Source organism: Xenopus laevis, chromosome 2L (genome assembly GCF_017654675.1).
Source record: "Xenopus laevis strain J_2021 chromosome 2L, Xenopus_laevis_v10.1, whole genome shotgun sequence".
Lineage (NCBI taxonomy): Eukaryota > Metazoa > Chordata > Amphibia > Anura > Pipidae > Xenopus > Xenopus laevis.
Genome location: NC_054373.1, coordinates 72723331 through 72738430, shown reverse-complemented (window position 1 = coordinate 72738430; position 15100 = coordinate 72723331). Strand labels below are relative to the sequence as shown.

Sequence of the window (15100 nt, the reverse complement as noted above, 5' to 3'; positions counted from 1 at the left end):
TCACAAACGTTCCTGCTGCCAATGATCAAGCCGCTCACATGCTCGCTATCTGGCTCGCCACCAAAGCCAATCTGGAAAAGAGTTCTCTTTCCCAAAAGAAATTTGCCGATAAGAGAAGAATTTCTTCCCCTCAATACAATCTTGGTGACAAAGTCTGGTTATCTACACGAAACATTCATCTTAAAGTACCTACTCCCAAACTCGGTCCCAAGTTCATCGGTCTTTTTCCAATTGTCGAGATTATTAATCCTGTGGCGGTTCGTCTTCAACTTCCCCCAGAGATGCGGGTTCCTAATGTCTTCCATGTGTCTCTTCTCAAGCCTGCAATACCTTCTTCTTCTTCCGCTCCATCCTCTCCTACTCCAGTTCTTGTCGATGGTCACCCGGAGTTTGAAGTCAAGAGAATCCTGGATTCCCGAATTTCCAGGGGTGTGTTGCAGTACCTGATAGAGTGGAAGGGTTTCGGTCCTGAGGAGTGCTCCTGGGTGAGAGATTGTGACGTCCATGCTCCCCTTCTTATCCGAAGATTTCACAAACAGTTTCCATCCAGTCCTAGTCATGGCGGTCCTGAGGCCCCCCTAAGAAAGGGGGTACTGTAATGGAAATAGAGGTTTCTACCCAAGATGGCGATGGCGTCCAAGATGGCGACTCCTGGCTCCACCATGTGGATCCTGCTGGTCGCAGCACTATGACGCCTGCGTCTTCCCGCCTGCCGATTGGTCGCCGGCGTCGGAATGGTCCCCGCGTCAGAACGCCTGCGTCAGCGTCATTGCGCCCAAACTTTGGCGCCAAACCTGGCCTATATAAAGCCTTCTGGACACTACAGACTTTGCCGAAGTATAGGTCTTACTTCGTGTATTCCTGGGTGTGTTTATTATTGATTGATTCCTGTGTACCAACCTTGCCTGTTATTTCGGATTGACCCTTCGCTGCCTGGATTGAACTTTTGCCTGGACTTCGACTATTCTCTTGTCTCATCCTTCTGTTACCACGAACTTTGGTTTGTTACCTGTCTCCTCCTTGGTCCTCACTCCAACTGCGCCTTCGGTCCCTTACAGGTTGTACCTGAATCCGGTGAGTATGATTTATCAGTATCCACGGTGTGTTTGAAACATTCATTACACTGGGAAGTCTGCATGTTGATAAGCTAATTATGTCCCTCAGCTGAAAGCTATCAGGGTTCTAGCTGAAGTTTCCATTCTGCGGACTTGTCATTGCTATCAGGTAAGGGACAGATACTCCTCTGGGTCTCTTTGCTACTGTTGTTTCTATTGTCCTCTGTGCAGACACAAAGGTTATATTTGGCTTTTAATACACATGTGCTTGCAGGGTTGGCTAGAGGCTTGCACTGCTGAAGCAGTATGGTAGCCCCTTCCTTCCTTACATTGAGTCTGATCAGTGCTGTAACCTGATATCATTGGGCCACACAGCAAATTCATTATAGGGCCCCTAACATATCCAGAGGCTGTGCTTTTTTACCAATCTATATTGAAACTGCTCTTTATTTGGGCCTCATGGGGTCCCTATACCTTTTGGGCCCACCTGCAGCCACAGGGTCTGCTTCCTCTGTAGTTACGCCCCTGAGTCTGCTCCTAAGAAGCAGCCTGCCACCAAGGAATTGACTGAGTTTCACAGCCCATAGCTAATTTTGTTGCTGTTTGGTATTCAGCAGCTGCGGTTGGTCATATGTTGTTGGCTTACAGCTAATCTTTGCTTTTGCCTTACATGCATTGTTTTTGGTCTTGTATGCCACATTATTATCAATAAGGCTGGCTTGTGGACCAGGGTTTTGCAAGTTCAACAACTGGTTTGTGCTCCGTTGTTGCATGTGTGGAAATTGACTTTTGTGTCAGATGCCAGTGCAGTTGGTGAACTTGTCTCCAAGGGTGGCATTCACAATAGCTGGCTTATGTACTATTCCTTGTGTATTAGAGTTCCACTCTGGTGTTTTGCATACACTGCAGCTGGCGGGCATCTTGGCCAGCTAGTGTGACAATGGCCTTGCACATCTATGTTGGAATACATAATAGCTGGCTGGTCCACCACTGGTTTGCATGTATGGTGGCTGGCTTATTGCCAGTGGATTGTGCATCATTGCTGGTTGGTACCAGTGTTTGTAGGCTATAAGCTTCTGGCATGCCTGATTTTGGATTGTGACCCCAGCTGTTTGCTGGTTCAGTAGCCTATTGGATTCAGTAGCTTCTATGTATGGTCACAGGTTTAGTTCAGTTTTTGCATAAACTGTAGCATTGTGCAGCTTGAGAAGTAGTGGCCTCGGCTTTTGTGGGTGTTTCTAGAACTGTAATTGGCTTGGGTCCCATTTGCTTGCTTGTGTAGCAGCAGCATATTTTACTGTTAGATGGCCTTAAGTCACATTTGGTTGGTTCAGCAGCTTATCCTTGTGCTGTTGTTTGCCCGTTTAGATTTGGTGGTTGGTGGAGCTACTGGGCTGTACCAGCATGGCTCTACAATGGTTACCATGATATGCTGATTTAGGATAACCCAGAGTTGGTGTTCATCTAGTTAAGTCTTCATTAGGTATTTTTAGCATGGAGTTGGTGGATCTTGGGCGGATCTCTGGTGTGGAGTTGACTCCGGTCAGCACTGGTGTGAGCTGCTTCCATTAAGATGCAGGACTAGGCTAATGTGGGCCAAGTCTTTTTAGGGCCACTTGCTATTGCCGAGGATCGTGTATTTCTCTAGCACTGGTGATAGATGCATCCAAGTTGTGTTTAGTTTCTGATCTGATTGATTTCCTGGTGGTGGGTGTTTTAATGCTGAGATGGCCATTGCCATCATTTTGGTTATGTCTTAGGGAATCTTTTGTTTTAACAGTTGCAGGATTTTTGTTCTTCCCCAGGTGGGGTTTTATGTCGGATAACCATATTGCAGGTATCCCTCTAGTTGCTGAGGGAAACTTTTTAAACAGAATATGGCTATTGTTAATCTGCAATGCTTAATCCTCATGTGCCGGTCTCTGTAATTTAGTAGTTGGTTTTGTAGCTCTTGTTGTCAATCGATTACCATGTCCTAGGACATGTTGTTCATGTTCTTGTGCCTTTTATCTACCTTTTCCAGGAGCTATACATTTTATCACCCCCCCTGTTGGATGGATGTGATGCTGGCCTTATTACTCAGGCTCTCCCTAGCATAAATTTGGTTATTTCCTTATGTTGGTTATTCCCAACCCTTGTTTTTGGGGCATGGCTTGGTAGATCCCATGTGTACTGACATGGAGGGACGTAGAAGAAATAGAGAATTTTACTTACCTACTTGACGTAAATTCCTTTTCTTCTAGTCCCGACATGTCAGTACAGGGTTTCCCATCCCAAATTATTTTTTTTGATTACCGTACTGCTATGGCAAAAGTATAACTGTGGTGAGGAGGAAGTCATGTGGTCTTATAGGTCATGATTAATTTTGATTGGCTATGTTATAGGTCCTACCTACAGGTCTGGGAGGGACAATGCCCATGTTTACTGACATGTTGGGACTAGAAGAAAAGGAATTTACATCAAGTAGGTAAGTAAAATTCTCTATTTTCTCCTTACAACTTATGTCTAGTGACAATATGCCAGTTTTGTTGATTTGCAGGCATAATAAAAATTACAGGATCCAGGGGAGCTCTGAAATTAGATATCTGCTATAAAGAAATGTTCCTTTCCATTGCATTGCTCCCAAACACACAAATTATTTGAAACTTGTTAATCACGTGCTAATACAGTTTATGTCAACAGGTGCATCTTTCACATGTACACTGACAAAGAAAAACTTATAGTTCAACTTACTATCCATGTGAATGCAAACCTGTACCTGCATTGGTAAATCACAAACAAGTCGCAGAGTATGCCATGGGATTTAGTGGAAAAGCAATGAACAAAAGTGAATTTGCAACAATTTTTGGTACTATGCATGTAGTAAATGAACCCTATTACTTTTCATTATTGATGTAATATTGGAGTAATGAAATTATTGGCATAAAATATAATATTTACCAAAATCTATTAAAGTAGTGTTAATATAGATATAAATTGTTGTTGTGCTTAATTTTTAGGAATGTAAAGTATCACGTACAAATCATATCTACCAGTAAGAACTGTAGGGAATGTGGCCTGTATTGCTACAAGAACAACTTACAACATAATTTTTCTAAATTGTGTCAGTCCCAGGCTAATGCCTTGAGCACTGACTGCCTCTGATAGTACACTGCTAATTCTTATCATGTGTTCCTCATTGATTTTCGGCTGCAAAACAACTCATGCAAAGCTGTATTTATCTTTTGTACGATAAGTCCTTAAAGGGGTTGTTCACCTTTGTAACAAATTGACAAATCTAACAGTTCACATGAATAGAACAAACTTTTCCATAGAAATAGTTAACAGAAAAAGTACAGTTCAAGAGATATTCACCTCAGAAGTGTCCCTGTACTAATCCTTCAGTTCCACACAGACCCTGTGCTGGGAGGGGGTCACTGACCCCCAAAAACACTACAGTGTTCACTTCCTCTTCCTTATATGACATCACACATTGTACTGGCAGCTAACTTAACTCCTATTGGCTATGTCTGCTGTCAATCTGCCACTGCTTCCTGTGCTGGGCTGTGCTGGGGAATTTGAGCAGCATTCAGGTACTGAAGAGAAACTGTTACAAGTTTGTGAGAGGGAGGGGGAGTGTGGGCTGTGTACTGTAGAGACTTCAACTGTGCAGATGGGGGGGATCGAGGTGCTTGGGACCTGGAGTTTTACGGATAATGGATCTTTCCATAATTTGGATCTTCATACCTTAAGTCTACTAGAAAATCATGTAAACATTAAATAAACCCAATAGGCTGGTTTTGCTTCCAATAAGGATTAATTATATCTTAGTTGGGATCAAGTACAAGGTACAGGTATGGCATCTGTTATACAGAATGCTTGCGACCTGGGGTCTTCCGGATAGCAGATCTTTCTGTAATTTGGATCTTAGTACTAGAAAATGGTGTAAACACTAAATAAAGCCAATAGGCTGGTTTTGCTTCCAATAAGGATTAATTATATCTTAGTTGGGATCAAGTACAAGCTACTGTTTTATTATTACACAGGAAAAAGAAATCATTTTTAAAAATTTGAATTATTGGATTATAATGGCTACTATGGGAGATGACACTTGTACTTTCCAGAAACATATTATTATTTTTTGGGGGGGGGGGAGTGCATGTATTATTTTGTGTATTTACCTCATAAAAAAGGTAAAATATTTTTCTGGTATAGATCCCTATATCATGAAAAATATAACTTTTTCATTTTTTGGTATTTAGAGCTCTAAATCTTGTTCCAGAAGTGGAACACTTAAAAAAGGTATCATTTTCCTAGGTAAATTACCGCACCCCCCCCCCCCCCCCCCGGGAGAGCGCACAGGAGAGCGCACAAAATTTTCAAAAAACGTACCTGCCCTCATCACTGCTCTGCCTGTCACTTAGGGCTGCCACCTCACCTTTTTTAAAACCAAACACATATGAAATCCACAGCCTGCATGGCTAATTAGCAATTAATTTAGATGCATGATACATGGCTGCACAGAAATCAGTTCAGTCTGCAGCATCTAAATGAGTTGATAATTAGCCATGCAGCCTGTGGATTTCATATGTGTTTGGTTTTAAAAGGGTGAGGTGGCAGCCCTACTGTCCCTGCTAGATGTGTAAGTTACATACGTTTCTAAGCAAGTCAGTGCTGGTTTTGTTGCAATTTTGTAAATAACTGACATTATGCTTAATGCCAAAGGTTGCCAAACAATGTTGCTCCTTCCTTTTCTGCAGTATTTGTCTGCATGGCTGTGTGATTGTTTGTTACAAGGCAGGTTTGTTTATATGCTGCGTCTGTTAACCTCTGCCATTACAATTGAATAATCAACCAATGGCCATTCAAATTATGTGACTGGTTACAGTTCACAAGCACCCAATAAATTACTAGGAGGAGGGCAGTATCAACATCCAATAGGAAACACGTAAGGGCAAAGCCTGGGCATGATGATGTCATCATATAGGAAGTTCTTGGTGTCAGGTTCAAAATAGGCCACTCCCATCACTTCAGAAAACTGGTCTGAGAGACAGGAGAAGGACTGAGTTAATAGGTATAGAAATTAGGTTTTACAATGGCATTTTTACTTTTTGTTATGGAAAATGGTTTTTCTAACACATTGAGAGCATTGTTAGTGGTTTCATAAGATTTGTACATTGAAGGTGAACAACCCCTTTAAAATATAGGTAGTATTGCAGGGTTTTGTACAAACACAGCTCAATGATATAACCTACAGTATAATCTACAGCAGTTGTGTTTTACTGGATTAGTGAATTTTGAATAGTAAAAAAAGACAGCTGGTTGCTTCTGGTTACAGTAACAAGCAAACTTTACTATGAGGGGCGTAACTACAGAGGAAGCAGACCCTGTGCTTGCAGGGGGGCCCATCTGAGTTCATGTTAACTAATACACTTCACTACTCAATGATGTGAAAGTTAGGGAGCAGGAAGGGGGTGGAATGCCTACACAGTACTGCAAAAGGCAGGGTCGGTCACTGGTCTCTGCACTCTCAAACGGAACATAGAGACCTGCAGTAATTCATTTTTCAAGGAAGTCAGTGTACAAAGTGCCAACAATGGTGCACTGTGCCTATATTTTGCCCTTTGAACAAAGCCTTCCTAGTGGTAAATAACCCCTTATGACCATTCCTCTGGATATGATAGTAAAACTAATAGGAATTTATGTCAGTCCAACATTCTTACACAATACACTAAGCATGATGGGATGGTATCTCAAGAACCAAACATCTGAAGCAATTTTGTTTCCTCAACTGAAAGTGCATAATACCGTATATACCCGCGTATAAGCCGAGATTTTCAGCACCCAAAATGTGCTTGAAAATCCTACCTCGGCTTATACGCGGGTCAGCTGCCTTACCCAGCCAGAAACACGCCGCGAAGAAAAGCGCAACAGCGCAAGGAGTGTGTGTCACGCTGCCGGTGCTGCGCACGCTGACGTCATCAGCGCAGCGACAACTCCGGGCCGTAACAACTCCGGGCCGGCCCCCCGCAAAAAATCTTGGAGGGGCCCGGCGCCGGCTGCAGGAAGCAGTATCCCCGCTGCCTTACGCTGCCAACAAGGAACATCCCCCTCCCAGCCAGAAACACGCCGCAAAGAAAAGCGGGTCAGCTGCCTTACCCAGCCAGAAACACGCCGCAAAGAAAAGCGCAACAGCGCAAGGAGTGTGTGTCACGCTGCCGGTGGTGCGCACGCTGATGTCATCAGCTCAGCGACAACTCCGGCATCTCCGGGCTGCCCCTACCCCAGCGATCGATTAAACTTTGAAGGGCCCAGCAGCAGAGAGCAGCTTCCCCTCCCACCCACTAACAACTCTTTGAAGGCGATCAGCGCCTACTACAGGGAGCAGCTTCCTGATTCTCCCCTCCCATTGGAGCTAATTTACCGGTAAGGCAGCTGTCTTCTTAATATATCTATTTCATCTACCAGAGGTTTTTTTTTTATCATTGTACGATGAATTAATGTTTTAAGCATCATGGCTTGATTTTTAACATTAAACCGACTGTTTGATATTTCTGAGACTTTTCTGAGTTGTGTCTAGGCTTATACACGAGTCAATAAGTTTTTCTGGTTTTCATAGGTAAAATTAGGTACCTCGGCTTATACGCGGGTCGGCTTATACACGAGTATATACGGTAAGCTTTATAAAATAAAAATAATATTCCTATAGTGTTAAAAGGTAACTGGAAAAAACTGTACCTCAAACCTTTTTTCGGCAAAGTGTTTCTGTCTTGTATAGAGCTGTGGAACCACAGAAAAGATGTTACAATCGAAAGTAATAAAAAATAGGAAAGACAAATAAAGCTGAATATGGTGACACATTGCCAGCTGTGAGACAAGATACCAAATTATGTTGGGACATTCTTGTAACACTGTGTCTATAAATTACATTACCTATTAATGATGATTTGTTGGTGCATCATATTGTATACATGTCAAAGGATAAGGTTTTTCACTTACAGTATCATAAATGTGCTAGTCATAAATTGTTTTTTTATACAACTAATGTTTCAATAATCTGAAAAAGGGCTAATTAAATTACAGCTATGTTTCCTTGTATATTTGTTCAATATATGGTGATAAATGATACAAAGAAAGATAGCCTAAACTAGAAAAGAGTTTTTTACATATCCCATAAGGAATTGCCCAAGGAATACTTTTGTTCCTGTAGCTAATAAATTCTTAACTTAGTATATATAATCAATAAAAAAAAAAAAATATATATATATATATATATATATATATATATATATATATATATATATATATATATATATGTATATATATATATATATAGGCACAATAGAGGTGAAATTTGGAAAAAATAACTGACGTTTCGGCTAGCTCACTAGCCTCTCTCAAAGTGCTAAACACAAAATGACTACAACCATTTAAAGCCCCAGTGGCAGGAAAAGAACTTGTGATGTCACTGCACCATACTAACAAAAATATATATACAAAACGTGTAAATAGTACAAATAATGATGATAAATAAATAATATATAATAAATAAAGAAATATAAAGTGGATGAACATGTCAATACAGATATATATTTTTTTTTTTCTTCTTCTTGTTTCTCTTCTTTTTTTTCCTTTGTTCCACCCTTTTTTTCTTTCTCTTTTCTGCTCATAGCTTTAAACCCCTTATTGACAAACCCCCACAAATTCTGTCCATATACTTTTGTTCCATATATATTAGGGATGCACCGGTTCGGTATGCGGCCAGGATTCAGCCATTTTCAGCAGTATTCGGATTCGGCGGAATCCTTGTGCCTGGCCGAAACGAATCCGAATCCTTAAAACAATGTGACTTTTCGTCACAAAACAAGGAACTAAACATTATTTTTCAAAAAAAATTAGGACTCGGATTCGGTTCGGTATTCGCCCGAATCTTTCACGAAGGATTCGGGGGTTCAGCTGAATCCAAACAAAGTGGATTTGGTGCATCCCTAATATATATGTTGGTAAAGTTCCATGTGAAATATTTTGTTTGACACTGATTCATCTAACTACCTATACCACGGCCATCATGTTGTCTCACATACTTCCCCAAATGGGTCTCTAGGACCTACAACCCTAACAACGCCCCAAATGCTGTATTTCCAGCCACCCACATTAAACCATGCACAGCATCTACCGGTCACGCAAGGGCCCTGCATATACGGTACAGCATCAGTGTGCCTAGACCGCGTTCTGAACACTTCAGACTCTGCATTGCTTCCATATGCGTTCGGAAGCCTAGACTACGCTAGAGGTACATTCTCTACTATCTTTATTGCTTCGCCACTACCCAAATCGCCTCTAATAGTCTCTACCTAAATAACAAACTCTGAACGACGTCCATCCCTAAATGAACCTGTATGCCGAGAGCGCTTATGTCACAGCCCACACTATATCCCGTAGGCTTCTATCATTGTAACTGTATCTCTAATCACAAATTATGGATGCTTTATTTAAAGGAAACCTGACACTTTTTTGCTAACAGTAGGACTGTAATTAAAGAGTTATCAGTACTCGCATACCAACATAATTTTTTTGAATAAATGAAACTAATGCAGTGCTTTCAAAGTGTGCACGAGACTCTACCAGTCCGACTTTCTGAAAGTCGGCACGCAAAGCCTCAAGGGAAAAACTATAAATCTCGCGAGATTTCACCTCCCAACCGTTTGAATCCTCGGAAGAAGGAGAAAAAAAGAAGGAGGAGATCAAAAGGCCAGAGAAGCAATCTGACAAGCAGTAGCTAAGCATGTCAGTTTTACTCTGCCTCCATGATAGATTTACTGCCACTGCTAGCACCGCTCTATTCCGCTTTAGTTAATCTCTGTTCAGTGTCCCTGCATCTCTTCATGCGCCTTCTAATAGCAGTTTTTAAAATATACAGTATATATGGGTTCAATTACCTGCCTGCATACCCCTCACTGTCCCTTCAGTTGTGTCCCCCTCCCTGTGCCTTCCAAAGGAGTTATTATATCTGAAGTTCAAGGCTCTGTGTTGCTTCCCGCATAAATCTTTCTGACCCTTGCGAACAGAGCTGCAATCTCTCCTTTCCCATCCATGTCATTTCCGAACAGAGTATTCGTGAGAAAAGTTGAAAGCTCCTGTACCCCCTGCATATTATATTAAATAATGTGGAAGGCAGTGGGGGGGGGAAGCATGGATATTCTGGATGTGCTTGGAGATAGATTAACATTGTGGAGTGAGAGGCTTGAAAGGTAAAGGAGCATTGAGTGGTCATGGAAAGCAGTGTTTTGCATAGTAGGACATAAATAATTGTACTTTGAAGGAGGGGGGCATTGTAACATTGTATTTCACGCTGTTAGCCTTTTGCATTGCTGCATTTCTTACTGAGGTCCTACTCCCTTCTCCATTTTTGACAATGTTTTTTACCCCCGGCAGCACACAATCTACCTTAGATCAGCACATAATGCTGTAACACTGCTGAGGGAACACCTATCCTTTTATATGATAAGAACTAAAGATATGATGCCCCAATATAATGGCCCTGCCAGAAAAGGAGATTAGTCACCCTGAAATTTCTTTCTTTTGAGTATGTTATAGAATGGCTAATTCTAACCAACTTTTCAATTGGCCTTCATTATTTTTTATAGTTTTGAATTATTTGCTTTCTGAATCTTTCCGCCTTTCACTGATGCCATCTAAAAAACAAATTCTTTATAAGGCTACACTACTCATTTTTCTATTCAGACATCTCCTTTTCATATTCCAGTCTCTTGTTCAAATTAGTGCATGGTTGCTATGATTGTTTGGACCCTAGCAACCAGATTGCTGAAATTGCAAACTGGAGAGCTGCTGAATAAAAAGCTAACTAACTCAAAAAACTCAAATAATGAAAACCTATTGCAAATTGTCTCAGAATATCAATATCTACTTCATACAAATAGTTAATTTAAAAGTGAACAACCCCTTTAAAGGGAATGTCAACCCAAAAAAATGTTTTGCCTTATTAAGTAAAATAAAATGTAATTCTAACTTTGAAATATACATTCATTACAATTTTTCTATGGTTTTCAAGTTATTTGTATATGTACTGGCTGCCCCTCTCTATTCTCTGCCCTGATGGCTCAGACTGTTGCGTAAGACAATACAGCTGATTAAGAGATCTGACTTTGCTGCTGGGGAACTAAGACTTTTGCAACATTGTTTAAAAAGTAACAACCAGGATTTAAGCAAATATTATAATATTAAAAGCACTGAACATCTACAATAAATATATATTAGAAAGTTGCTTAGAATTATGTTTTCTTTTATTAGGCACATTTTTATTTTGGGGGTTGACTTTAAAGGAGAAGGAAAGCCCCAGGGCTCAAAACCCCTCCCCCCCTCCCGTGTATTGCCCCCCCTCCCTCCTCCCCCCTGGCCTACCCCTCCCGCTGGGCAAATGCCCCTAACTTGTTACTCACCCCTCTGCGCAGGTCCTGTCCACGGAGTTCACAGTCGCCATCTTCTCCCACGCGCGTCTTCTTCCTTCTCTGACCGGCGTCTTCTGGCGCATGCGCAGTAGGAACAGGTACCGGTACAGCTCTATTGCGCATGCGCCGAATGTCACGAAGTTTTCCGATGACATTCGGCGCATGCGCAATAGAGCTGTACCGGTACCTGTTCCTACTGCGCATGCGCCAGAAGACGCCGGTCAGAGAAGGAAGAAGACGCGCGTGGGAGAAGATGGCGACTGTGAACTCCGTGGACAGGACCTGCGCAGAGGGGTGAGTAACAAGTTAGGGGCATTTGCCCAGCGGGAGGGGTAGGCCAGGGGGGAGGAGGGAGGGGGGGCAATACACGGGAGGGGGGAGGGGTTTTGCGCCCTGGGGCTTTCCTTCTCCTTTAAGCTAAAGGGTGCGAATTTCTAAAAACTGGGCAAATTTGCACCTGGGCAGTAACCCATATTAACCAATCAGTAACTGGCTTTTTACAGGCAGCTGCAGGTTGAACGGTGAAATCAAACGTTTATAAATGAATCAGCCAACACAATGTGCTAATATAGAAGGTGTTTCAAACAATCCTAATAGAATATCAAGTCCTGGTGTGACATGAGTGGTGCAGAGCATGTCTATCACAGAGCATACTCTATGACTAAGCATACATGAGATTTGGCAGTTTGGCACAGCCCACACAGAGAAAACAAAGGGGTCCTGTTTCAAGACGGCAGCACCTATGAAACACTTTTTACATGTAGGATATTTTCTAATCCATTTCAGATATAGACAGAAACAGATGACTAAAGGGTTTAACTAAAGAGGGAAAGCTATATATTGCTCATATCTCAAGGTGACAGGTCCTCTTTAAGGGTTTAACAATTGAGGTACTCCTGTTAGTAATATCGATCTGACCATTTTAACACAGGCAGCTTGAAACACTGTATTAACAATACGGAACCTGTTATTTGATACTAATTGTTATTTTGACATATCCTATGTACACGGAGCTGTATTGACATGTTCATTCACTTTCTATTTCTTTATTATATATTATTTATTTTTCATTATTATTTGTACTATTTACATGCTTTGTATATATATATTTTTTCGTTAGTATGGTGCAGTGACGTCACTCTAGTTCTTTTCCCGTCACTGGGGCTTTAAATGGTTGTAGTCATTTTGTGTTTAGCAATTTGAGAAAGGCTAGTGAGCTAACCAAAACGTCAGTTATTTTTGCCAAATAAACACCTTTATTTTCATTCATAAGTCCTGTGCTTTTTGCACCCAGGCATCATACACGAGTTGTGCTGGCAGTCTGCTGTATATATATATATATATATATATATATATATATATATATATATATATATATATATATATATATATATATATATATATATATATTATTCATTCTACAAAACAGACCGCAGGGCTTTTTCATTTGAAAAATAAAGGTTGTTTATTCAACGTTTCAGCCCTAGACTCGGGCCGTCAATTAAATAAAAGCATTACCTCTCAGTTACAGGAGACTTGATCTTCATGTCACTCCAGCAGGTGTTTGGTGAGTTCATCTCCTCAACTGCAGGAGGTGAAGGGGGCACACTGATAGACAGAGGAAGAGACTCCATACTACGGTGCAACCCAGATAGTTTTGGATACATCCTTAAGCTGCCAATACCCTGGGAGAAGCTTGCAGTGTTGATATTCAAGATAGGAGCTGGGCTGGGAGTAAGGCAGGGTCCTCCTTGGGAAAGTTCTAATTGTTTGTTCTGGGGCTCCTCTGGCACAGAGAAATCAAGGCTGTTTGAATTAACTTTATCCAAATTGGAGAGGGTTGGTGTCTTTAAGAATGGTTTTGTTACAGCCCTACAGAAAAAGTAAAGCATAAATAAGACATGTATTCTCTAAAAATGTATGTAATTATTAGAATCACACTCACTTGTGTGGGGTTGTTGCAGTTGGTTCCTTTCCTTTGTGACCTTGGTGCTCTATTTGGTTGGCGTTGCCTACTCTGCTCTGTGTGTCCTGGGCCACAGCCTTAGCACGAGCCTTTTCCTTCTCACGGTCAGTCTGATTTACCCCCAGTCGAACTAATCCTACCTTGGAAGGCTCCTTCAGACGTGAGTTGGGGACTCCAACAGACTTCCCCTGCACTGGAACCAAACTTGCATCAATGGTGCTGCTAAGGGGCCGACTAGTACCCTTTCCTCCAGTAACACTCATTGTGTTTGATTTGGCTGGACGTGGTAGGCTGCGGTACTGAATGTTGGTTCGAGCTGACGGTGAGAGGAAACCAGCCTCTGTTACCCCTGATACATCTAGGCTAGTCTTCCTACTGATCCCTGCAGACCCAGGTGGCGGCTTAACTGGGATTCCTGAGGTCTTCTGGGATTTTCCTAGGGTGGTGGAGCAGCCAGTGATAGGGGAAGAAGGTGTTGCAGGCTTCTTATACCCAAATGAAGTGGCTGGACGGGAAATGCCAGATGGGGGTTTCTTAGCATCAGGGGAACGTGGGTCTCGACCAGCATCTGAAGAGGATCTTTGGAGAGCTGCTGTCTTTAGTGTGAGTTTGGATTTATCAGTTGCTTTCTGCTCTGTTTTGCCTAAAAAAATCACATTCAATAACAGAAATGTTTAGCAGTGTATAAATGCTGTTAGGTTTGTTTGCTTTTTTTTTTTTGCTTGCTCAGTACCTCCTTTTTGGGCTATTTGTCCTGTGTGGGTAATGGGTGATGTGACTCCCACTGGTGGATTCTTCCCCTTACGAAGTGGCTGCCCAAGAGTGACAGGTTTTTTTGTTTCATGTTTGGAGGGATCATCACTTTTCTCCCGTCTCCAACGTGAAGACCCATGCTCTGATTTGAGACTGCCACTGTCATATTCCATCCTACGTGGTGCACGTTCTTCAGGTTCACTGTGCCAGCTTAGTCCACTTTCTACCAGTGAACGCTTCTCTGAATCTGTTCGGAGCTACAGACGGGATAAAGAGGAGAGGTGCTATTGTTCAAAGGACATTATATAAATGAGTGTTATTGATCTTATTTTGAGAAAAATTTATATTTTATATTATTTTTCTGGTATACCCATGTCTGACATATGCTTTGCTCCAGTTGTGGCTTTGTAAAAACAAAGCATGAGTTCCATAATTACTCCTAATTATTTGTATACCAGAGGGAGTCTGTGGAGAACTGTCTCTTTATTCATGAGGTGTAGGTTAAGGGAGGGATGTAGATCAGCAAGTTAGGCACAGCAATGGATGCAGACTGGAACATGGGCCCCTTAGTGTTCATGTATGGGGGGCTACTAATTGCCCCTATAAATGGTACTTGTTCAATAATTTTGTACAATATTGTTTAAAGTGCTCAAACTAATGTTCAGTAAAGAGTAAAGTGCCCTTAATCATGATAGATGTATCAGGCAGATTAAACACAAGACACACTGAGCAAAACATTTTCCCTCCCATATGAATGGGAAATAGCACACACTAGCCATTCCATAGTTTTTACTTGGAGTGCCTTGTAAAGACCTGACATTCAAAATGTCTTTAACTTTAACTGCCCTGCTATTTTTGTTATGCCACCTTTCACACTT

At 41.6% G+C, this 15100-nt stretch overlaps 1 protein-coding gene across 5 annotated transcripts in view; it reads right to left on the bottom strand.

Moving 5' to 3' along the window:
* The window catches only part of nav1.L (neuron navigator 1 L homeolog), a 147298-nt gene that overhangs the window by 79198 nt on the left and 53000 nt on the right, over nucleotides 1–15100 (bottom strand). For 4 of the 5 annotated variants that reach the window (XR_005965391.1, XM_041582033.1, XM_041582035.1 and 1 more), the window contains 4 exons: nucleotides 14203–14479; nucleotides 13449–14112; nucleotides 13022–13375; nucleotides 7773–7814 (listed from right to left, as the gene is read on the bottom strand). Coding sequence is in view for 4 of the 5 variants with exons in the window: in XM_041582033.1 (XP_041437967.1) it covers nucleotides 7773–7814; nucleotides 13022–13375; nucleotides 13449–14112; nucleotides 14203–14479 (1337 nt within the window). In the remaining variant the exon portion in view is untranslated. The remainder of the gene's footprint in view (nucleotides 1–7772; nucleotides 7815–13021; nucleotides 13376–13448; nucleotides 14113–14202; nucleotides 14480–15100) is intronic. The other variant, XM_018246543.2, reaches the window with a different exon arrangement.